This window comes from Urocitellus parryii, chromosome 1 (genome assembly GCF_045843805.1).
Source record: "Urocitellus parryii isolate mUroPar1 chromosome 1, mUroPar1.hap1, whole genome shotgun sequence".
NCBI classification, from domain to species: Eukaryota; Metazoa; Chordata; class Mammalia; order Rodentia; family Sciuridae; genus Urocitellus; species Urocitellus parryii.
This window is the reverse complement of record NC_135531.1, coordinates 262,646,295-262,670,234: the sequence shown is the minus strand read 5'-3', so window position 1 is coordinate 262,670,234 and position 23,940 is coordinate 262,646,295. Positions and strand designations below refer to the sequence as shown.

Sequence of the window (23,940 nt, the reverse complement as noted above, 5' to 3'; positions counted from 1 at the left end):
TTCAGTTGAGTCTACCCATTTTATGAGACACATGAATATGATGCCATATGAGCCATTGAATTTGCTATAACATTGGGATACAATTTGAAACTTTATCCTAAAAATAATAACCTGAAGATGTATATTATGTTAAAGCCCTAAATCCTGTGACTCCCAGGGGTTCATTCATTCATTCATTCATTAATGTTTAATAATTGTTTACAATGTTTCTGAGCATTGTGCTGAGAACTAGGCCAGGATATTTCATTGTGTTTTAATTCTAGGCTAAGGTCATTCTGGGTCATATGGGTGCCAAAGCCATTGTTCAGCAGGTCTGGAAGAAAAGTCAGTGTAGTGATTTTGCCTCCCGGTTGGGGGGCAGAACAGGACACCACCTTTTAGGGCATAGCCTGATCATTCAAGGGGAAGGTGTCTTGAAGGACAACAGGTCAGTCCTGTGGGCCCCTGATAAAGTGTTCTGAAGTTATTTGAAAGGCCAGGTTTATGTTATTTACAATCTTAATTGAGAAGAAAATGTGCTTGAAAACTATAAGGGAGTTAAAAGAGATTTCTTTAATAAATTATTTCAGATATACTTTAAGATTCATTTCCTTTATTCATATTTAAACATTTAATTACTTGCAGATGATATTTTTGGATCTGCTTGTCTCATTTACTCTTGCCTTGTTGTTAAATTCTTGTGGTGTTCCACAAGGAGACTTAGCATTCACACGATCAGAAGGCCTGATACTTCTCTGCCCATGTGACCCTATGTCTGAAAAGAAAAAAATATATAGTGCTCTAAATGAGTAAGTCCATATTTTTTTTAGTCTGAATTTCCTTTCCAAGAAAGAAAATTATCGTTCAACTCTTTGCTGGGGTAAAGACTAAATTCGTTTCACCTGCAAACACAAAAATACCACCTAGGTTGGGTTCTGACCTGTTTTGAGAAAAAACACAAAGAAACACAGTAGAAATTCTCCAATTCTACCATTACTGTAATATCTACAAATGTCACCAAGGGCAGCTTATAGAATACTTCCTGGGCCTAATGATGTCAAATGGAGGGAGCTTCATTATTAAAAGGACTGTGACATTTCTTTCTTTAAAAATACGATAAATAGAAAATAACACTTCTTTAGACAATGCCAACGAGCAACATGTCCCTGAATTTGTTGGGAAGGATGTTGGAATAAAACTGCATTCTTCACTGTGTCCATGAGAAAAAGAAGGGGAAGGAGGAAAAGAAGGAGCAGGAGGAGAAGAAAAGAATTGGAAACTGAGTAAAAAGAGGAATTGATGAGAGGGCAGGAAAAATAAAACATGAAGAAGTAGAGGAAAAGCAACGTGAAGCAGATTAGATACCCTGAGAGAAGAGAAGGATGGGGGACAGGAAATGAAGGAGGCAGGGGGCAAGGAAAAGGCTGTTAGGAGGGCTAATCCTCCCAGGGACAGCAAACTACAGCCTGGGAGCCAAACCTGGCCAACTGCCTTGTTTTTGTAAATACAGGGGTTTTGTTTGTTTTGTAGTAATGAGCATTGAACCCAAGGCTTTCTTCATGTGCAGAGCTTGCAATAAGCTCCAACCCCAGTCCCTGGAATTTTGGTTTCTAATAAGTTCACTGATGATGCTGATGCTGTTGGTCCAGAGACCACACTCTAAGAACCATTGCTTTGATTTTTATATTATGTCATACTAATATTTCTCTGAATAAGGAATTTTGTGCAGCAAGCGAAAGGAATCACATTTGATCTTCCTTTTTGATAAATCATAAATGCCTCGATTAATATCACAGTTGTTTATGGAGTATATATTTTTAAAAATTCTTAATCTTTTTATAATGCTGGTTTCATTTTTTTACAGCAATGGAAAATGAATTTGATTTAACTTAAAGTTCAGTTAATTGGTGATTCGTTGCTAAAGTTGTTTTATAGTTTGGTTTGATTCCATTAGTCTATATTAATATTATAATGGGACTTTGTCAATCATGTGAATTGTATCCATTTTAAAGGAATGGCCTCTCCCACACATGGGTGGCTGCCCACTGCCTCTGTCTGGAGCTATTGAGAAACTACGCCATCAGTGGCTTGGGATTTTGCTTACCATTCATCTTACCTCACTTACAGACTATGTTGGAGTCTTCTGAATTTGACATCCATGAAATTGGCAGGTCTTTCAATAGCTTTTCTTCTGGAGTTGGGCATGAATGTTGTCTTGGGTATGAGATATTTGAGAAATATGGTACCAAGGACTTTATCTTGCTTAACATAGAGCCTGAGGTCTAGTTTTTTGTTTTGTTTTTAACCTGTAAATGGTGCTGGTGGTTTCCACATTGGCTGGAAACATGGGCACTCAATGATTAGTCTTAATTTGCATTCTCTATGCTTGCTGTTCTCGGAAGTTTTGTGAAACATAGAGGAATGTTTCTCTTTTTCCTTCATCCTAGCACTTGGGATTATAAAGAGAAACATTATTTTAGAATCTGAAGGTGCCAGAGATACCTTCAGAACAGAACAAGTTCAAGTCAAAATTAGCAACTCTTTAAAATCTGTGATGGTTTAATTCCGCCATTGCTCTGAGTGGTTACTTCCTTGCACATATAACTGAGTTGGGTGAAAGATTGAAAAATACATTTTCTTTTCGCAAGAAAACTACAGTGACATTTGGTTCTATGTAATTCTGACTTGTTAGTCCTAGAGGATATCCAGATTCTGTGAAAAGTTGATGTACCTGAGAAAATAAACTGTGGGTGTCCAGGAAGGATGATCGATGTAATACCGGTTACATGCCTAGCACCATAAACAAAATATAGCAGATGCTTAATAAATCAGTGTTACCATGTTGTAGTGGGCCTCCTCACTTGATGAGGGCACAGTATTTGCCTAAAATATGATGGCAAATTAAATAATGTGAGTAGTACATACTCTGCATGAACTGCAATGTGCAAGGACCCCGTTTGCATGACCCCAGGAATTACACATGAAATATCAGTCATCAAGAGAGTATGCAAAGCACTGACTGCCTTACTTTTAACACCCTGGGGGCTTATTTTTTTAAAACACCCTCTGATGAATTCTTCTATAAAGTTGATTCTCTGAGGATAATCACATCAAGTGTTTAAATTTCTTCAACTTTCCCTCAAAAAAAATTGCAACTTTTAATCAATGCCAGGAAAGGTAAAATCAGATGTTAAGTGACACCTCTTCTAAGCTCACCCTTCTTCCTGTTACATCTTTTCCTTCCTTTCCCCTTCTTCGTGTTGCCATGGAGCTATTCTTGAGTTTCCATTATTTTTAGCAGTACCTCACTCAGCCACACCATCATGCTGTTAAGTGCTGTAGAGCAGAGGGTCATCTGGTCCCTTCCGTCTACCTCCCTTCAAGGAAGCCATTGTGTGTTTGAGGTAGAGCAGGAACAAGCCATGTGAAGACCCAGACCTTGAGTGAGCAGCTGCAGCTGGAATCTGCGTAACAAGGTGGATTGCCCTTGATGGTGAACTTCTACTGCAGATATACAAAGGTCTTGTAGGCCCTTCACTATGGCAGAAGTATGCCAGAGAGGGATGAAGTGAAGAGCTCTCAAGCTTGTTCAGGGGACCACAGGGAAGACTGGTGGGAATCAATGTTGGTTCCATGCAATTTTTGCTCAAATTTCATTTCAGGAGGGGCACCTGTCTTTCCGGTGTTGGAAATAGGCTGCTTAGAAAATAATAGTGAATAGTTTGGAGGGCAAACAAAGTTCTCTCCAATCTCTTTTGAGATTTCAAATCTTTCATTCATACTAGTGTTAATTTCTGTATGATTTTCCTGTGGCTGCCGTAATAAATTTCCACAAACCGAGTGGCTTAAAAACAACAGACACGTTATTTTACATTTCCGGAGATTGGAAGTGAAGAATTTGATCTTAACTAAACAATAAGGTGTTTGCAGGGCTGCATGCATTTTGGACTGTCTAGGGGAGAATCTGTTTTCTTGCCATTGCTGGTTTCTACAGGCTGCCCACATTCCTTGGCTCTGGGTGACTTCTTCCATCTTGAAGATAGATAATATAGCATTTTCCGGAATCTCTCTCTTTCTATTCTCTTTTCTTCTGGCCAACTTTCCTATGGCCCCTTTCCTTTTACTTCCAATTATCTTTCTTTAGGAAGAGCTGTATTTAAGCTACTTGGATCAAATTTTTATTTATTATTCTCTTGCTAGTTTATTAGTGCAGAGCCATATTACTCCTTCTATTACAAAGAAAACTTTTCTTCTTAAAATGAAGATAGACCTGTACTGACATTCCTTTTTTTTTTTTCTTAACAGATTTATGAGGAAATGAAGGTTTTGCTTGTTAGCTTTCAGTCTGGAATTTCCCTTGTATTTTCTAAATCTGTCTCTTTAGAAAGTTCGTTGTCTCCATATTTTCCCAAAGGGAAGAATTTAATGTTTTAATATCAAATTGAATTGTGAAAAGATTTGTATTTCACAGCTTGACAACTGTCTTTCATCATCACATTTTATGAAGCAAATGTTAAAGTAAAGGTTACAAAACCCTTTACTGTTATTGTTCTTGTTTCCTATGATTAATTTTTGGGGAAATCTGCATATTCATTCACATCACTTCCTATTGTTTTTTATACAGGGGAAAAAAGAATTGCACAAAGGATAATTAGAATGTTACATTTTGAAGAAACCAAAAAATATCTCCTAGTATGTGAAAACTTGAGTGCACTTATACCAACTTTGATTATAAAAGTAGACATTTATGCTCTGGGAAAAAGAAGGTTAATATATGGCCAAAAGGAAAAAAAAATATGAAATTCTGTTCATACTGTTTTAAAATGTTTTTTTTTTGTTTTCTGATCTTTCCTTTAATGATATTTTATAAACTTCCCCATATTAATTGATACTTCATTGATGCCTTGTGTTTTATTATATTTATACACTGTGATTTATTTTTTAAAAAACACTTCAGCAAACACTCTTGAAACACCTTTAATCATTTCCTTAGAATAAATCCCAGAAGAAAGATCCCTGGAGCAGCAAGCATATTTAAGCCTTTAAATAATATTAGTAAATTAGAAAAATCAAGTTAAGCAAAACACCCTCCATATCTAATGTTAGTTGTAGAGATGGGCTACTTTGTAGAACCCAAATAGTATTATCTAATCGGTAATTTCAGAAATGCAGTTATTACTATTCTTTTTTCTCTGCCCAGGCAAATGTGTCATAGTAATATAACTATTATTTATTAATTTCAGGTTACCTGGCACCTCGAAACCTTCCTAGTACTGGATTCTTCCCGTTCTTACAAACCCTACTCTGTGACACAGACTCTAAATGCAAAGACACACCCTACGGGCCTCTAGATCTGCTTCGTAGGAAAGGAATCAACGATGCAGTGTTTAAAGACAGGTAGGGGCACTTCCCATGTGTGTTGAGTTTTTCTGAGAGATAAAATAATTTTTACTTGTGAGATAAACTGGTGTAGGTCTTCCTATAAATCTATACAACCTTATTTTCTGTGTCCACAAATGTGATGATGTGACTATGAAGAAGACAAGGTAAGTATACGTTAGAATCACTTTGATTATGTGAGATGGAGCCTAATCTATTTTTAGTAAATTATTCAAATTTTGCTTTTGTTAAAGATGAATAGTCAAGGCAGTTCTACCCTCCTTCCCCCAAAGATCATCTGTCAGTGACACATGGCCCTACGATTTCATCACAAGCATCAGGAAAGTGTCAAGGGCATCATTTCCAGGAAGAATGACATATTTATGTGACTCTATGTGGCACTTCCAGATGAAATAAAAACTAGAAAGTACAAATAAGAAAATTAAGGACCTCAAAATTTAAAGTAATAAAGTTGAACGTATATATAATTCAATGACAACCTTCAAATGAGGTTAATGTGTGCTCTATTTTATGATGTGAGAAGCAGCTGAAGAATGAAGATAGGTAATCTGGACCATTCACAATCTCAATTTTCCTTCCCAAAGAGATTCCCAGGGGCCTCACTATCTGCAGAACTGAAAAACAATAATGTAATTTTGGAGTCCACCGTGAGATAATTCTGTTGCTAGAGATTTTTTTAAAGTGTCTCTTGAGAAAAGATCACATTTATGTATACTCAGAGATATTTGGTTCCTAAACATGAATATTAAATTCCTTAGCATGTACCACAATTTCTCCTTTAATGTCATCGCTGTGATTTTGATCATTAAATAATATGGGTGAAGTTTTAAGAGAGCAACTACAAACTCTTTAGCATAAAATAAAAACATGTCAAGAATTTTCATGGGAAACCACTTGGGACAAAAAATTTTTGCATCACTAATCTGCACTGTTTTTTTTTTTTGTTTTTTTTTTAGTAAGTTAATCATCCCTGGTGCTTAGGACAATTCTGATGTTAATCCCTTCATTATTAATTTATTCAAGAGACAGTAATGGAGGTACTTCTGTGCCACAACCACCATTCCAAGCACCATGATACAGTGGTGAATAAAATAGATTTTTTTTTACCCTTTTGTCACTTGCATTCTCATGAAAGGGGAAGCAAAAATAAATAACATAATGACATAGAAATAAGTGCATCAGCAAGAAAATAAAATTAGGTCGAGAAATACAAGTTGAAAGGTGGGGACTTCATGGAAGAGCAGGAGAAGGCCTCTTTCAGAAAGTGACATTTATGTAGAGACCATCAGAGACAAGGAGAAACCGCAGCAGCATGTGAACTTCTAGGAGAGAGTGTCACACACAGAGAAACTGAGACCCTGAGGTGGGGCAACCTGACTATTTAGAGGAGCACGAAATCAGCTAATGTGGCTGGAGCACAGGGAGGGATGATGAAAGTGGCTGGGATGTGCTGACAGGGGACACAGGAGACAGAGCACACAGACTCAAAGGTAAGGGACTGCCGCCATCTGCATGGCTGTTAATTCAGAAAACTGGCGGGGGATGATGGGGGATTAAGAAAGATGCACAAACATTTAGAGAGAAAAGTGGGATCAGGCAGGACACGGATCTTGGATAGAGAAGCAGTGACACAGAGCTGGCCCAGCAAGTGTATTATATAGGGGTCATAATCAGGAAGTTAAAGACTATGGAGGCATTGTTCTTTGTGCACGAAAAAGTTACAGGACTAGAAACATTCCTGTAGCTCTTTCACAGTTGCAGTGCTAGGAGCTTCCTGTGGCACCCAGGAAGCTCATTGTCTAAAGTTGCTATTAAGCAGGCAGGCTTGAAGGTTACAGCTCTGGTGTAACATTGTAGTTATCTTTCTATGCTCAGAATCCTCTATACCTGGGAGTTTACATCTGAAACTGGAGTTTAAAAACTAAATGGCTCTGTGGCTAGCACAGAATCCCCTATTGAACAGGGTATCACCATAGCAACTGGGCTATCTTGATGGGCACCTTTGCACAGAGAGTTTTCCCTGAGGGGCATCCCCTCTGTTACAGGACAATTTCAAAACCTATATTTGAGTTGCCACTCCTGATAGGGGACAGCTTGGTAATTTTAACAAAGTGAGAAGCCATTAAGAAGTTTTAAGTACAGAAGTGATACAACCCATGGTTTTGAGAATAGCATGCTCTAGGTGAACACAAACATTGCCTCAGTGCTCAGTGAACACCAGTGTAAGTTTCTGTAAGGAGACCAAAGCCAGCTAGAGTTTCTGACCTTTTGTGCAATCGGCATAAAGGTAATATGGAAGGAAGAGTGGTATTCCCTATTGTTCCAGAGTTGATGGTCCATGTGAGTGATGAATTAGATGTGATTTGTGCCAGAGTTCTAATGGGAAGATATTAAATCAATAACAATAACAGGAGAAGGTGTGACCAGCATGCCTGAGCAAAAAACCCTTATACTTAGAGTAAAAAGAGAACTTTTGCTGAGGAAAAGAGCAGGGGAAAACCTTCATCAGGTTTACCAGAGATGAACATTCTGTAAAGCAAGTATTAGAGGAAATATGGACAACATTCACGTCCATGAAATACAATTGGATTACAACCCCACCTGGGGCTTTCTTCTCTATACCTTTGTTCCTCATGAAGAATTGTCAGGTCTCTAGCCCAGTTGTGCCAGGGCAGTGTGATAGGTTGCCAGGAGATGAAAGAAAATACCTAGAGACTGCATACTAGACACAAGGCTTTGAGGAGAAATGCTCACAGTGAAGGCTCAGTGGCAATAGGTTGACCAAATGCCACCTTCATCCCTCGTAGTGTTTTGTCTGTGGTGGCCAGCTGGATAAGTGACATGTATCCTCTCCACAGTGCTCTCGGTTTTGCACCAGTCACCACTGAGAGAAGGGTTTTATATGTTAGGCTTCAGAAGCAGTGACATCATCAGCATTAGTTTGCTCGTTTGACCAGCATCCCAAGGAGCAAGTGCCCTGGTGTACATGCAAGAAAGTAGCTTTCTACAGATAACACTAAACTTACCTTAAGAATAACATACATGAGACAAAGTCAGTGTCCTTCTAGTTTCTCTAGGAATTACTGGCCTGGGCCTGTTCTCTTTGTTCCCTTGACTTGGCTAGCTTCCTGTGGGGTGGGAATAAAAGGGCATTCCAGCATCATGGCATCTTGCCGTGTTCCTTTTCTCTAAGGATGATACAAGAACTAACTAAGAAGGAAAGAGTTAACATCTCTAAGAATCGTGCAGATACACTTCCCCCAAAAGGAGTATTTTTCAAAGCTGCAGTATAGAGAATCAAACTCATGGGGTTGTGTGGGATGAGACTTTATGTTGGTTTTGGAAGTAGATTAAAGTCCAAGTTTATTTGATCATCTAGTGATTATTCTCTAGTCATATCTGTTTTTCTGTTTCATTCTAACCTCCAGGTAGTTTGTCTAGCTCAAGTTGCATGTTGCTGTGCATTCTGTATTTTTTCAGAACTACAAGTAATTGGAGCTTAATTTAGAAAATTATGTACAATAATAAAATTGTATTAATGATATTTCCTACCATGCTATTAACTTTTATGTTTTATATAGCTGTGCAATGAAAGTGGCGTGTGGTTACTGGGTAAACCATTCCACTAAATTGCTTCCTTTGGTGAAGGAAGATTCAGCAGCATAGCCTCATTAAGAAACAAAGCAGTCTTCCTTTTCTCTTCTGTAAGTGAGGAAAGAAATGGCACCTTTGGTCTCGTCAAAAGATGACTGCCATGTTTCTTTTAATAGAACGCTCTTCTGAAAGACATGATCACACTGCAGTCACTACTTGCTGGCCAGTTGCCAAGTGTTTTGATGTGATTTTGCTTTTGGCACTAGCCTTCTGTTATTAAATTCATACTTCTCTAGGCATTAGCTTCAGGATGAGATGTTTTTAAAAAATCCAACACTGTACTCAGCATCCACTCTAGCTAGCTGTATGAAAAAAGAAATGATTACATTTATGGTTTTCTTGCTTTTTTGCACAATGGATGATCTGACATCACAGATCTAACCCTTGTCTTTCCTCCCTATACTCATGTAAGAATGCATCAAACAGTAGGAGCCCCTGGCTGTGCCATTGCTCACACAGTTGGCGAATGGCAGAGATCATCCCCCAGAGCTCACAGGGTCATTATTTGGAGAAGTGATTCAGCATTCCTATAGATCCTGGGGAGAAATTGCCTCTATGGGTTTGCTCCCTATTCTCATTGACACTTATCCATGACCTGTGTTTTCTCAATTCATACCTCTGCTTCTATTGTACGACTCCTATAGAACTTGAAAAACAGCTAATCCAATTTTACTTAGAGATAATTTTAAAATGCCTAGGGTTTTGTTTAAAATTGAAAAAATATAAATGAGTTTAGAAATTAACCTAAAGATGTTACTGCGAATGTAAGACAAGCGGATATAGAAGGCATTTGCCCTCATTTGACTATAAAGATGACATAGGATGTCTAGGTGTCTTATTGTTTTAATTTTGAGGTATAGCCAGTTAGTAACCATTTTAGCTAGAATTAGTATAAAAAGAAAGATTAAAATTCATTTATCTAAAAACATGCTGGGGGAATATATTAACTGCCATTCAAGCCAAGCTCTTCATTCATTCAGTTAGAATGCATTGAATATATACAATGTGCTACTAGGACTATGCAAGTTGCTGTAGATTCAGAAAATGATATGCCCTGCAAGAATTTACAACCTAGTAGGAAAGGGAGACAGAGAGACAAGATGGCAGGAAAATGACTACATAACATGGTAAATGTAATGAATATTTGTTTAGCTCTTACTGTGCCCAGAACATTAGCACAAATGGTGAATAGGTACATAAGTTCCTAAAGGTATTGTTTGTGTCTGAGGAGTCTGAGTCTTATGTTGTTTGTATTATTGGAGTAGAAGTAGGTGTGGGTTGGGAGATTTCAGGAGAGTTCTCCCAGAGCTGGTAAGGGTGTGGTCATTAAGGACAGATAAGGTGTGGCTACCAGAATCCAAGAAGGTATGTTTGAGAAAGGCCATGGAGGAAGAATCCCAGAATTTAGTGAAAGAGAAAAACAGATGGAGGCACCTGTATAGTAGGCAAAGAAGAATAGGCAGATAGCTTTGCTTCTGATTGTAATGGAGAAATACCATATTTCCTTGAAGCATTGCCCAATGAGTCTGCCTATTTCTTGGCTAGCAGAGCATAATCTGCACAATGTCATAGAAAGACACCATGGTGTCATCTCCTCCCCATTCTGCATGTTCCTAACACATATGCACCTTCTCATCTGCCCAACATGGTGCCTTTAAAATCTTTTACAAGTGTATTTGTTTGGGTTACATAATATAACTCCTAAGCCCTTCCTAAGAATTTAAAAAAATCCTAAGACAGGATAATGCATTAAGGCAGCTCCATCTTGATTATAACTGGGTCACTGAAAAGAGAGATGTTTTGAATGTGGACCATCAGAGATTATATCTGAAGCCTGGGTGACCCTTAAGGAATTAAGGTCAGGATGAAGTGCAAGAAGATGATTAAATCAATTAAAATTTCCATCTGAATGACTGTGTGGAGACAGCCAAGGAGGATGGCTGCCTGGAAGCACGGAGAGCCTCATGACCATGACAGTGCCCTCAGTTACTGTTTGCAGTTAAGAAGCAATGATGAAAGTCATCTGGAACTGGGATTAGAAGCAGGTTCAGGGCATCATATTTCACATCTTCTTTCCAGATGTCACTGACATAATTATAATTCTGGGGGAAAGAGAAAAATACATATAAAAAATTAACTAACCCTTAAGAGACAAAAAAGAACGTCAAAATTTTCTTTCCTGGATTTGCCATATGCCTCTTTCCCAGTAGGAATTCCTTTTATAGACAAAATTTATTATGGTGCACGCATACCACCCATACAGGTAGTCTTTCCCTTTCACAGGAAATTAAGACTCAGTATGAGGCATAACATCTACCATTATGATGATATATATAAATGTGACATTTCCCAAATGTAACTGTTGGTAGACATGACTGAGAAGTCAAATCTATTCTGGGTTTAGTTTTCCTCCTAACATAATGGAAATCTTGAATGCAAGATGTTTCCCTTATTGGGTCCCATTCAAAACAGAGCCTGATAAACACCACTGAGCAAGGTGCATGACTCTAACATCTCAAAGGAGAACTCATCAGTCAACTCTGTGGTACTGTACATATAGCTCAGTCCATGAAAATTAGTTAAATGATGCCACACAGACTACTTGGTGATTTGAGTCACTCACCCCAGAGTTAAATGTTCTGGAATCAGATGAGCATACATTCCAAATTCAGGGGACATCTAAGTTTTGCATAATGCTTTAATATATTTCCCAGAGATATCCAGTATGGGATAGATTCTATGTGACTTTCTCAGAGCTGTTAAATCTCTTGGGTTGGTCCTAGGGAGTGGGAATGGGGAAGAGTTACCATTGAATAGTTCTACTTATGTGTCATAGTCTAGTGCAGAGTTTCTCAGCCTTGATGGTATTAATACTTGGGACAAATAATTCTTTGTTGTCTCTGTGTTGTAGGGTGTTTAGTAGCATCCCTAGCCTCTACCTACTAGGTGTCAGTAGCACCCACACACACAGTTGTGACAACCAATTATATCTCTAAATATTGCTAAATAATCTCTAAGGGAGACAGGCAAAATAGCCTCTAGATGAGAACCACTGTTCTAGTGAAAGCAAGGAGGGAATATGTTCAGGAAGTAAAAGGGTTGAATTAGGATTGTGATTCTCAGGATCTTATTCTCTAAAGATTACCAATGATATCTGATTCAGGAGCCCCTGTCATGTATTCCCATCATCCCCTATGCATGTCCTTACTCAGTTATTAACCATTAATATATTTCAAACTTAGTTTTCTTACTTGACTTGACCATTATAATACGTATAGTAGGAATTTAACAAATGTTATGAGTTAATGAGTTAATTAATGCATATGTCAGGTACAGTATAAGATTATATGTTTGTGTCTGGGTGCCATCCTTGGGTGTTTCCTCTTCCAAGAATGTTTGCAGAATCAGGTAAACAATGAGGATAGCAGATCAAGGTCATTTAAAAAAGGTGCTTCCTCAGCCATAAAGTGTTTCAAGAGACATTCTTTATTATCAAGTACCCAATGGCTTTTCATGTGCTAAACAATCATACTATCAGCCAACACAGTGCCCTCTAGACTTTTCTCATGAAGGTAAAAATTGTTATTACTACAAATGGAAAAATCCTTTCATAAATAATGAAATTAAATGCACCCACAAAATGAAGCAAGGATTACAAAACTCTGGTTAAGGTCCTATGCCTCATCCACTTGACCAGCTATGGCTTGGCAGTTCCAGATCTACAAAATAATGGAGTATATCTACTTGGTGTTCTACTTCCTGAGAATTCTAGGATTCTGAGGAGGACTACACTGAGAGCGTGTGTGCACAAGTATTGGACTTAAGCTCCATGCTGATGGTAAAGGTTGTGTCTGCACCATCTTCTTTTGTGAGTACTTTGATGAAAAGCTAATGTTGGTTGAGTCCCTGGGACCACAGGGTCCACAGAGATACTTGGTATACAGATCTCACTTTATAATCACAACCACTTTGTAATATAGGTGTCTTAGTCAACTTAAAGGAGGGGAAATTTATTGGGAGTTCATGGTTTCAGAGGTTTTAGTCTATAAACGCCACACTCCATTGTTCTGGGCCCACGGTACATCATGGGTGAAGTGTGTGGTGGAGAGAAGCAGATCCTCTCTTGGCAGCAAGGAAACAGAAGGGGTCTAGAGGAGGCAACAGACTGCAGGAATAACAACTCTTCTAGGATATATCTCCAGTGACCCACCTCCCTGAGCTTTGCCCTCCCTGACTATAGTTACCACCCAGTCGTCCCATTCAAACTAGGATGAATCAATTAGGTTACAGCTCTGATAACCCAATCATCTTACCTTGGAATTTTCCTACCTTAACAGGAGCTTTGGGGTGACATCTCAGTTCCAAACCATAATAATAGGTATTTACATTCCTAATGTGTAGATGAGGGACAGGATTCCTGGGATCAGAGCTGCAATTCCAAGGTGTCTTCTAACTCTAAAGCTCTTTCTGCCACACCCCACCAAAACTCTTTTAATTCAATGGGTCATCAGATCATATAGTCCAGTACTATGCTAAATGTTGGGAACTTAAAGATGAATGAGACATGATACCTGCTTCCAAAGATGTCACAGTCTAGAATGAAAAAGTGGTGGGAATAGTTACATTTGGATATAGATAAGTATGTAAAAAATGTGTGAAACAAGGGAGAGGGTATTATTTCATCACTATTAGGAAGCTTTGTCTGTAAGCATGATTATGCTCATTAGAAAATTCAGAAAATGCCATTAACTCAATTAGACTAGTTTCCTTCTTTCTATCCTTTACTAATTGAATTAGTCATCAGGCCTGGTGGCACACACTATACTCCCAGTGATTTGGGAGGCCAGCAGGAGGATTGCAAGTTTGAGGCCAGCCTTTTCAACTTAGAGAGACCCTGTCTTAAAATTAAAAAGGATTAAGGATGTAGCTCAGTGTTAGAGCACCTCAGAGTTTAACACCCAGTACTGGGGGTGGGGGGGAAACAAAAATAATAGAATTAATTATCTTTGAGGAAAATAAGTTGTATTCCAACTTATAGACTAAATTTACCTTCTTGCTCACATACTCTCTTTTGTCCATTTGTTTTGTTTCTGCTTTATTTAAAGAAAACAGTTTTAATGTCCAATGGGAGTAGACACATGCCATTACACAATATTTAGTAAATGCAAAATGAAACTGGAGAAATTTTTCAGGAAGAGGGATAGCAAAGAACGCATGATATCCCAAGTTCTCACTTCCACAGAAAGACCACAGAATAGGATATAGGGAACCATGTAACCATGGGCACTTCCTGATCCAGAAAAGTCCTCTGGAAAAAGGGACCTCCATGGTTCCTTTTCTGGAGTGGTCACTTTACTGCTGAGTGAGCTCAGTCCAGATGAGCCAGATGCTTGCTGGGAATAGAATGAGCCTATCCCATTTTGATGTTTTAAGAATATTGGTAAGAGTAGTTATCTAAATATGAGAAGATGGGTAGATAGTCCACTTGGAGCAGTTGGGGCTTTGCTTCTGCAAGAGCACATTTTCTTAACTTCCAATTGTCTCTTACTTTTTTCTTCCTCACTCATATTTATTATTCAGTCCATTTTCCTTTGCTCCTTCATTGCTATTTTGATCTTTGTTATTCTCCCTTTGGTTTTCATTTCTGTCCCTAGTCCTTAAAAATTTTAAGAAGGCCATTTCCCTCTTTGTTTTCAAAATGTATTGATATTCAATAGTCTTCCTTATAGAGTTGCAAGCTGAATTGGAAAAAAAAAAAGTAAGCCCAACTTTCTCAAACTTTTGAAACTTCTTTTTGAGAAAAGGGAAAAGGTTCAGGTCAGTTCTTATTTTTATCTGGGTTTTCCCATTCAAATAGCATAAGGAATGTAGGGAGATTTAGGGGAATACAGACAAGGTCATGAATAATTCAAATATACACTAGAATGCAGAACTTTTGGAGCAACCAGTATATTTTAAGGAGAATATTGGAAAAACACTGGGGAATGGAAACAAATATTACCTCTTCATATCATTTTTATAAGAAGAACACACTAAAAAAATATTGAATGTACTTTTCCAATTATAAATAACAGCAACCTTGTTTCCAAAACAGAAGTCAAACTGAACCACAGTGGTAAGTAGAAGTGTTCTCCATCTTAATGTGTCTTTAATATGCTTTTAAAATAAAAAAAGCTACATGAAATTCAAAACTTTTCAGAACTCTGGATATTATGTACATCCAGATGTTTGTACTGATTTTATTTTTGAAATATATACATTTATTTTAGGCACTTACTGATAGGTGTAGCCAGTTTTCAAAAAAAGAAAATTAAACAGGAAATGATTTTTTTAAAGAGGGTTATTTAATTGTAGGAAGGTCTAATATTATTTTCTTCCAAAATCTAGTGAGATGATATTGTGCAGGGATTGCTGGCACCACATGCTCTTATCATTGCATTGACACACTGGGGGCAGTTGAACATCTGGTTATGTTCCTTTTATACCTAGTACCGCCTGTGGTGACAACAGTGACAGTTCCTGGCACATACTAGATACTCAATAAATGCTGTTTCTTTTCCTTCTTCCTTGAATCTATCTTACAAGTACTATTAAACTGAGAAAATCTTCAAAGCAATCTATCTTTGATTATTGACAAATACATAGACCTTTGTTTCAGTCTCCAGAAAACCCATGGACTCTTCTATTTGGGATCCTTCACTTTCTGAAGAGAAAAACATCAGAAAAATTTTATTTTTAAAATTAATTTTTATTTATATTTGACAGCAGAATGCATTACAATTCTTATTATACATATAGAGCACAATTTTTCATATCTCTGGTTGTATACAAAGTATATTTATACCAATTCGTGTCTTCATACCTGTACTTTGGACAGTAATGTCTGTCACATTCCACCATCATTTCTAACCCCGTGCCCCCTCCCTTCCCCATAAAAGCTTCCAATAATTTTAATTTCCATTCCAGTCATTTCCTTACTGTAGGATTAAAAGAAAATAACTATTTTTAAACTTCCCCTAGGTCATTTTCTCTGAATAAAAACTTACCTTCTAGAAGATCTTATATATTCATTGGTGGATGGTTAGGTGAATTCTTCCCTTAATATCCTAGAAAGTAGATGAAGAATTTGAAAGTCCTAAGAGAGCTCTGAAATCTGCCACATAATGCATTGCTTTAACTAACTGAAATTAATGTGGGTAAAGTTACAGAGTTCTTACTTTTTCTTCTTTAGCGAAATTCTGAAAAAGTCATCCAACCTGGAGAAGGACAGTAATTTATCACTCCAGAGCACTCAAGTTCCAGAAAGAAGACATGCATCGTTGGGTAAGCTGACTCTTTTTTTTGCAGAGTGCAGAATAGGCCTTTTGGAACAGCCAGCAATATTCTAATATTTAAAGGGTTCATACCTCAAACTTTGAAAACAAAGATGGAATGCTTAGAATATCTCTAAGACATCAGAATATTCCCCATGGTTGCCTGAGTGCAGTGGTATAATTATATAAAGTTCACCAGAATCATAAGAAACTAAGTTCTTATCAAAATACCCTTTAGGAACAAAGTCCTAGATGTTGAGAATTGTACTGTGTCCCAGAATTGAATCTGAACTCTTTACTTGTCTGCATTTAGATGGTTATGGGATGGTCATAAATCCTGGTAATAAACATTATTGGAAAGTATCTCAAATACATTAGAGACTAGGGCTATATTAGTGGACAAAATATTTTTGTATGTTGGAATATGTGCTCTAGGGGAAGAATAAGGAGTGTCTTTAACAATGCCATGGAATATTTTACACTAGGATATTAAATAGCATTTCCATACAAGTTGATGAAGTCAATGAAAGAAGTTAATGTAGTAGGAACATGGTGGCAAATGTTTTTGAGTAGTTAATGTTCTGTTATGAATGATCTGTGGGTGTTTGGCTGAGTAGGTTAAATCACAGTAGAAATAAGGTCATGGTCTTATGGTTCAGTAATCTTTGCTTTGCCCGGTAGCCACAGATTATGTTTCTCCTCCTGGCTAGTCTTCACACAAATGTTATTTCCTTGGTCTGGAGAAATCAGACAGTAAATTCTTTAGCCCCATGGGCACTAAAATAAAGCATACACCTTTCTGATGATGGGTTACTGGTATCTTTGAATACTAAAATTCTTTGTTATGAGGATAATAAATACTTGTGTTCAAAATTCATAAAAATCATCATATTGGCTTACTGAATATCCATGGTATAAATAAATGTACACTTCTAGCTAATTCTCTAAACTCAGAAAACTCTGCCACATTATAAATAGTACTAGATGAGGACCCTTTGGGAATTACTTAATTAGAATATACTGTAGTCTGGATTAATTGCTTCATTCCATTTATTTGATCTGAAATATCATTCAGAAACCACTTTGGGGAGGAGAGAATTTATGATCCTAAGCAGATTTCAGCATCCCAATTGGACAATTAAAAAGAAAGACCATTATCACCAGATGTGCATTGGCAGATCCTTTGAACAGATGTTGGATATGATGGATCTGTGGAGCTAGTAGAGGCACCTCAAATCCTCTAGGCCTGCAGAGAAATTATTCAGTTTATTGGGCAATAATATTGATGATGAAGTTTAATGACACAAACTGGGATGAAAGCAAATGACATCTGAATGAATGGGGAAAAAAACAGGAGCTGACCAAAACCATCATAATTTTATGTGAAGAGAAAATCTCATGGATTTGCCATTTTGTCAGTGTGAAACTTTCACCGGAGTGACATAGTTAAGCACATTCTTGTTGTAGGGTATATGAGGTTACAAAGGATTGTTATGGATTCTTATGTAAACCTGTTCGTGTGTGTGTGTGTGTGTGTGTGTGTGTGTGTCTGTGCGTGTAGAATTCTAATATATTCTTCTACTACAGTTCTGGTACTTCCCAGTCCAAGTTCTGATTTGGAAGAGGCTGGAACAGAAACTTTCAATGGCAGTCAAGTGATTGCACAGATCCTTGGTTTGGAAAAGGTAACTTCATTTAGTTTTTTTTTTTTTTTTTTTTAGAGAGAGAGAGAGAAAATTTTTAATATTTATTTTTTAGTTTTTGGCGGACACAACAACTTTGTTTGTATGTGGTGCTGAGGATCGGACCTGGGCCGCACGCATGCCAGGTGCGCTATCCCTTGTGCCACATCCCCAGCCCTTCATTTAGTTTTTTAGTGGGCAAATAATAAAGAGGTTGAACACATGTGTTTGGGTTATTGGAGGGATCTCTCACATAGGAAGAAGTTTGGAGTGCCTTTTCCATTTAAGTAACATCTCAGGCACTTTCTTTTTTTAGGCACTCAGTAACTGCTTAATTTTAAGATATTGTGAGGTTCCTTAAATTCCTGGGCATTTATTTACTTCCCTGGTAAGTCCCTTAATTGAACTTAAGGTTTCATTTAGTAAGAAGTAAGGTGGCATGATATGTGATTTTTTAACTTTCTGAAGTAGAGAAGAAAAAAAAAATGAAGCTATGATACTCTTTGAACTTGCTACCTCATCCATACTGATAATGTCTTTTGAAAAATCAGAGTTTTGCAAAATATCTCCCCTAAGCAGGCAAATCCTTTTCTTTAGCATATTTTAGAGAGCTTACTTATGGATTTTTTTTTCTGTTTCCTAGTGATCATCCACTTTACATTTCCCAGATTGCAAGATAATAAACATAATTTTTACAAGAGGTGTGAACTTTGTGGCCTGTGAGCTAAATGTGTATGTAGGGGGATTTTAAGAAATTAAATTTGAGTGCCTTTAGGCAGAACAGATATTCTTCTGTTAAATGCAATCCCACTTCTTGTTGTCTTTCAACTATCCGGGTTCATAGATTTGACTTCCTTGACCGGCCTATATGGTAGACGTTTGAGTCCTGCCTTGCATGCTCTTCAGAAATGAAGAGGAGATAATTCTGAAGGTTTTGCATGAGGAATGATATTCCCCCACCTCTTCTTTTTTTCTCTCTCACATACATGAACATTTTAAATAATTATCCATATAGTAGTCATTTCTTCCATCTGAATCACAAGACATGTCTCTTACTTTTATTCACATTCCACCAACCACAACCACTAGTGCTTATTATGTCTCTGTCAATAACCCTTAGATTAACATTCTGAGAGACTGAGGCATGTCCATAAGATGGGTCATGTATATAAACCAAAGGATGACACCAACAGATTCCAAAACATGTTTCCATGGCTCCTCAAGGCAATTCTGCTAATCTGGCCAAAATAGTAGACTTTCCCATTTAGTATAATCTAGACAGTGAAAGTCTAGTTTATATAATTTTTGAGGTCTCCTTGTCCAGGAAGCTGGATATGCCCAGTTAAGTACATTCTAAAACCTCTCTCAATTGGGCCAGTCTGTAAACTAAGAAATGCTATTCTATTCCATTATTTTTCTTCCACATTGGTTCCTAGAGGACAGTCTTGCTTTGCTTAAGATAAATTCATTAACATCTAGAATAGAAATGCTATTCTCAAAAATACCACTTTATTGTATTGAAACTCCCAAGTCCTCTTTTTCATATGGGATGGATTTTTGGAATTTTGTGAGGCAGCACAGAGCCATATATCCAGGGAAGATAAGCCCAAAGTGAATTCTGTATGTATAGATATATATTTTTAGAGTAGTTGGAGCAGAGAAGGGATGTAAAAATTAGGATGACATATTGATGCCTATGTCAGCAATCTTTCTGATTCTTCTTTTTCTTTACCATTTTCTGCAACTTTTGCAAGAATGAGTAGAGAAATCATTTGGGGGTGAGTTTATGTGTAATGTTAGAAAAGAGATATGGATGGATGACTAGAAAGCCTAGCACTTCTTGTACATCCTAAATAAGTGGATCCTGTCTTGTTCCATTATATTTAGAAGTTCAGTTGCTGGAAAAGCCGAGTGTATCCTTTGTGATGTGAACTTAAGGGAGGATGAAGTTGATCCTCACATCATAAGAAGGAACCCCTGAAGTATTACAACTGAATGTAGTTGGCTCTGTAAATGTCTAAACAAATTAGTAATGGTGAAAGTGATCAATGTTATAGCTGAAAATTGTGCAGCATATGTTACTGACCTGCATATGGAAAGTGTAGGGGGATTATAATAATCCCATTATAAAAAGAACTTACAATTATTGCTTTTAGTAATTATGCTTATGATTATACATTTTTATATGTATTTTTTCCTTTTTCTTCTTCATCTATGAGACTGAAATGAGACATAAACCATGTGTTCACTTCTAAAAGCAAACAGTTCATCCTAAGAATAGACCTTGAAGCTCCTTCTTTTGGAAGTCTTTCAAAGATAAAGATTTCCAAAGGTCATTATCCTAGGAAACATCACGAAGCATTAAGATACCTGAGTTTCTGCTGCTCAGTGCCTAGGATTAATTAATAAGATTTCTGTGCATGAAACATTCTGTCAAAAAACACCTGTGGCATTTAGGTTTCCTGGTTAAAGACAGGAATAAGGTTAGTAAAACAAATCATATGTAAGCCATTTAAATCATAGTGTTGACAAGAATTCAGCACATTCACCTCTACTGTCCCTTCACAACTTCCCACAGGTAAACTTGGTGCATTTCATTGTTACTTTAATAATTGCTGTAATAATGCAGGACTTAAAAATGGCTATTGCAAAGACAGGCTGATTTCCTTGAATAATAGAATATTTTAACATCTGCATTTACTAACATTATCTTGCTCTTCTTGCACATGTTTTTAGCTGTTAAAGCAAAACTCAACCTCAGAAGATGTAAGAAGAGAAATGTGTGAGAGCTATCCAGGATACAGTCCACACTATTCATTCTCCTGGACCACTCTAGGAAAAAATGTCTTTAATAAATTTTGCCTTTCCAACATGACCCTTTTAGAGTCTTCTCTTGAGGAATTGAAAGATCAGTTCTCTCAGGTGAGTACAGATCTTTTAATCTCTTCAAGATCTCATTAGCAATTAGAGGACATATACTGTTTCCATTCTGGGATCCACACAATAAATCAATAGGAATCAAAGAGCTGTTCTCCAGCCCACATGGATTGTAAAATATTGGCTGGAAGGTTCTGTTACCACATAACCCTCACATAGACATTTTCACACAACATATAATGTTGGGTAATGTTCACTTATCATTTAGATGTGCAGCATTGATGTGATTTCAGTACTGAATTAGAAGTATTGCATTATGATGAATGTAGACATATAGTAGTAGTAAAACTATGGCTTGCTCTATGCTGAATAAAGATTGGCTTTTCTAGCCAGGCACAGTGACATACACTTGTAATCCTAGGGGCTTGGGAAGCTGAGGCAGGAGGATCATGAGTTGAAAGCCATGCTCAGCAAAAGTGAGGTGCTGAGCAACTCCTGAGACCCTGTCTCTAAACAAAATACAAAATAGGACTGGGGATGTGGTTCAGTGGTCGAGTGCCCCTGAGTTCAATCCCTGGTACCAAGAAAAAAGGAAAAGAAAAACAAGATTGACTTTTCTCTGATGTCTGTAGTAAGATTACTCAGGATATAGTGCATATAAATCAAAGTATCAGAGCTATACAACTATGAAAAGTTAGAATAATCGAACCTTTTTTTCTTTTCTCACTGACTTCAAGCCTAATTTGTAAACCTGGATTTTGATGTAACAATATATACCTCTCCCCAAAACTATTATACATTAGACCAAGGACATTCTAATGTAGAATGGTAATAACATTTGGTGTATGCTAGTCCTAAATAGACAAGAGTGAAAATACGACACCACTAATCAACACTTCATAAAATCCACATATAATAAAATATCAAAGAATTCAGAATTCTTTTGAATTTTATCAACAGGAACAAACAGGAATAAAGGAAACATGCATGCTAATTTTTCCCTCAATTCTCTGATTTTTTTTATTTTAAGTAATTTTTTAAAATTATCATTCAGTAACCTGAGTTTCCAAAAGAACCAGATTATAGACGCTAGTCACTACTATAGTGATGCCGATCCAGTATAAAGCACTTAACATCCTTTTTGAATAAATTTGGCAGGCATGTAGAATAGAATATGTCATCAAAAATGCATTGTTCAAAGGCTCACGCTCAGCATGAAAGACCTTGAATTAAGACAGTCTATAGCTCAGCTTCACTGGTATGAATGAACTAAGAAAATTGCTTTGAGTGGGAATATAACAAAGAAAATATGGTACCTCAGAAGTTGCTAGCTGTATCTTGTGATCTAACGCAAGAACAAAATTATGGTGTTTGTTTATTTGCTTGTTCATAGTACAGAGTATATTTATTACATATGCTCACTCACTATCCATTGCTCATTGTGACTACAGCTCCCTGCATTGCTGTGAAACTTCAGAAATATTTTATTGCACTAAGTATGTGTAATTCTAATAATAAACATTTTCATCTATGTATTTCTACAATCATGTATATCATATATATCATTAATATATTTAGACTATTTTTTATCTTTAATATTCACGTGTATTAGTCTTAAGGGTTATTCACCAAAGAATAAAAGGTCTAGTAAAGGATAGAGAGGAGATAGGCCTCCAACTCCTAAATCATTTCCCAAGAAAAGAGAAGAACATTGCTCCAAAGCTAATTTTGGTTTTGGAAATTAATTTTAATTTACAAATATATAACTTAAAATATTTTATATAAATACAACTTTGTTAGCCAAACTTCTAATATGCCAATTTCTGGAGTTACAGAGAAAATCCAATTATGTTTATGAATTGTAGAAATAGTTGCTTTTTCAAATAATAGATGGCTTCGAACTGACTGAAGATTCAAAAGATGTGCTTATGTGAACAGTCTAGATTTTTGATGCTTTCCAGGACAGTAAGCCATGTGATTGCAAATGCTAAAGCCTCACCTGATGGTTTGTGATTTTGTTTTTTAAGCTATCAAGTGACCCCAACAATCAGAAGATAGTGTTCCAAGAAATAGTCCAAGTACTGTCCTTCTTCTCACAAGTGCAGGACCAGGCAGCCCTGTGGCAGCTCCTCTCTAGCTTTCCAAATGTGTTTCAGAATGACACCTCACTAAGCAGTCTATTTGATGTCCTCCGAAAGGCAGACAGGTAAGAAAATGTAAGAATTAGATGAACTGGTATTGTTCACAGAGAAGTCTTTTTTTAAAAAAATATTTCTTGTGAGGTTACTGCTATGTACATAATTTAAGCTCAGAGCAAATGAGCTCTCAGTACTTCACTGCAGATGTTAACAATAAAGGTGAGTATGGGTGTGTATGTGTGTATGTATATTTTTATATGTATGTATATATATACATATATATACACATATACATATATTAAATATATAATACTATATAGAGATAATATGCAATGTATATTAATATATATGAGTATATATATTTATATAAAGTACATGTCTATTTATCTTGAAATCCTCATATTATACTAGAAACAACCTAGAACACACTTATTGGTTAGCTCTCTAAACAACTTTAATTCATGTCTAGGAAACCAAAACTAAAAGAATCTTAATTTCAATTTTAAAAATTCCAAAAATGTCACAGAATACCCTGAGGTCAAATCCACAGACTGGATCTATTGCTGGAGTTTACTAAGATGCTTGACAGGGAAAAACTGTTAGCTTATTTTCCTACATTTAACTTCATAATGGCAAATTGTTAACAAAAGCCTTTGTTCTGGTTATTACTCAAGTTAATTAAAACATTGGCTCAGCCTTCACTCTTGGTATAAATCACAGTGTTTATGAAATTCAGACATCCTTCTGTAGTTGCAACATTTCTTTAAAAATGTGCTAATAACCGGAAGGGGATAAAAAGATTTTTTTTAAGTAATTAATTGTGATTTTTGGAAATATAAAATGAATTCAAACAAAAGTGGATTTGCTGATTTTCTATTCCCAGTATAGGCTACCCAT

The 23,940-nt window shown here is 36.7% G+C and overlaps 1 protein-coding gene across 2 annotated transcripts in view; it reads left to right on the top strand.

Annotated features, from left to right (window-relative positions):
• The window catches only part of Abca12 (ATP binding cassette subfamily A member 12), a 157,107-nt gene that overhangs the window by 42,154 nt on the left and 91,013 nt on the right, over positions 1-23,940 (top strand). For both annotated transcript variants that reach the window (XM_026402361.2, XM_026402360.2), the window contains exons 3-7: positions 5,223-5,376; positions 16,265-16,356; positions 17,934-18,031; positions 20,765-20,950; positions 22,933-23,111. In XM_026402361.2, the coding sequence (XP_026258146.2) occupies positions 5,223-5,376; positions 16,265-16,356; positions 17,934-18,031; positions 20,765-20,950; positions 22,933-23,111 (709 nt within the window). The remainder of the gene's footprint in view (positions 1-5,222; positions 5,377-16,264; positions 16,357-17,933; positions 18,032-20,764; positions 20,951-22,932; positions 23,112-23,940) is intronic.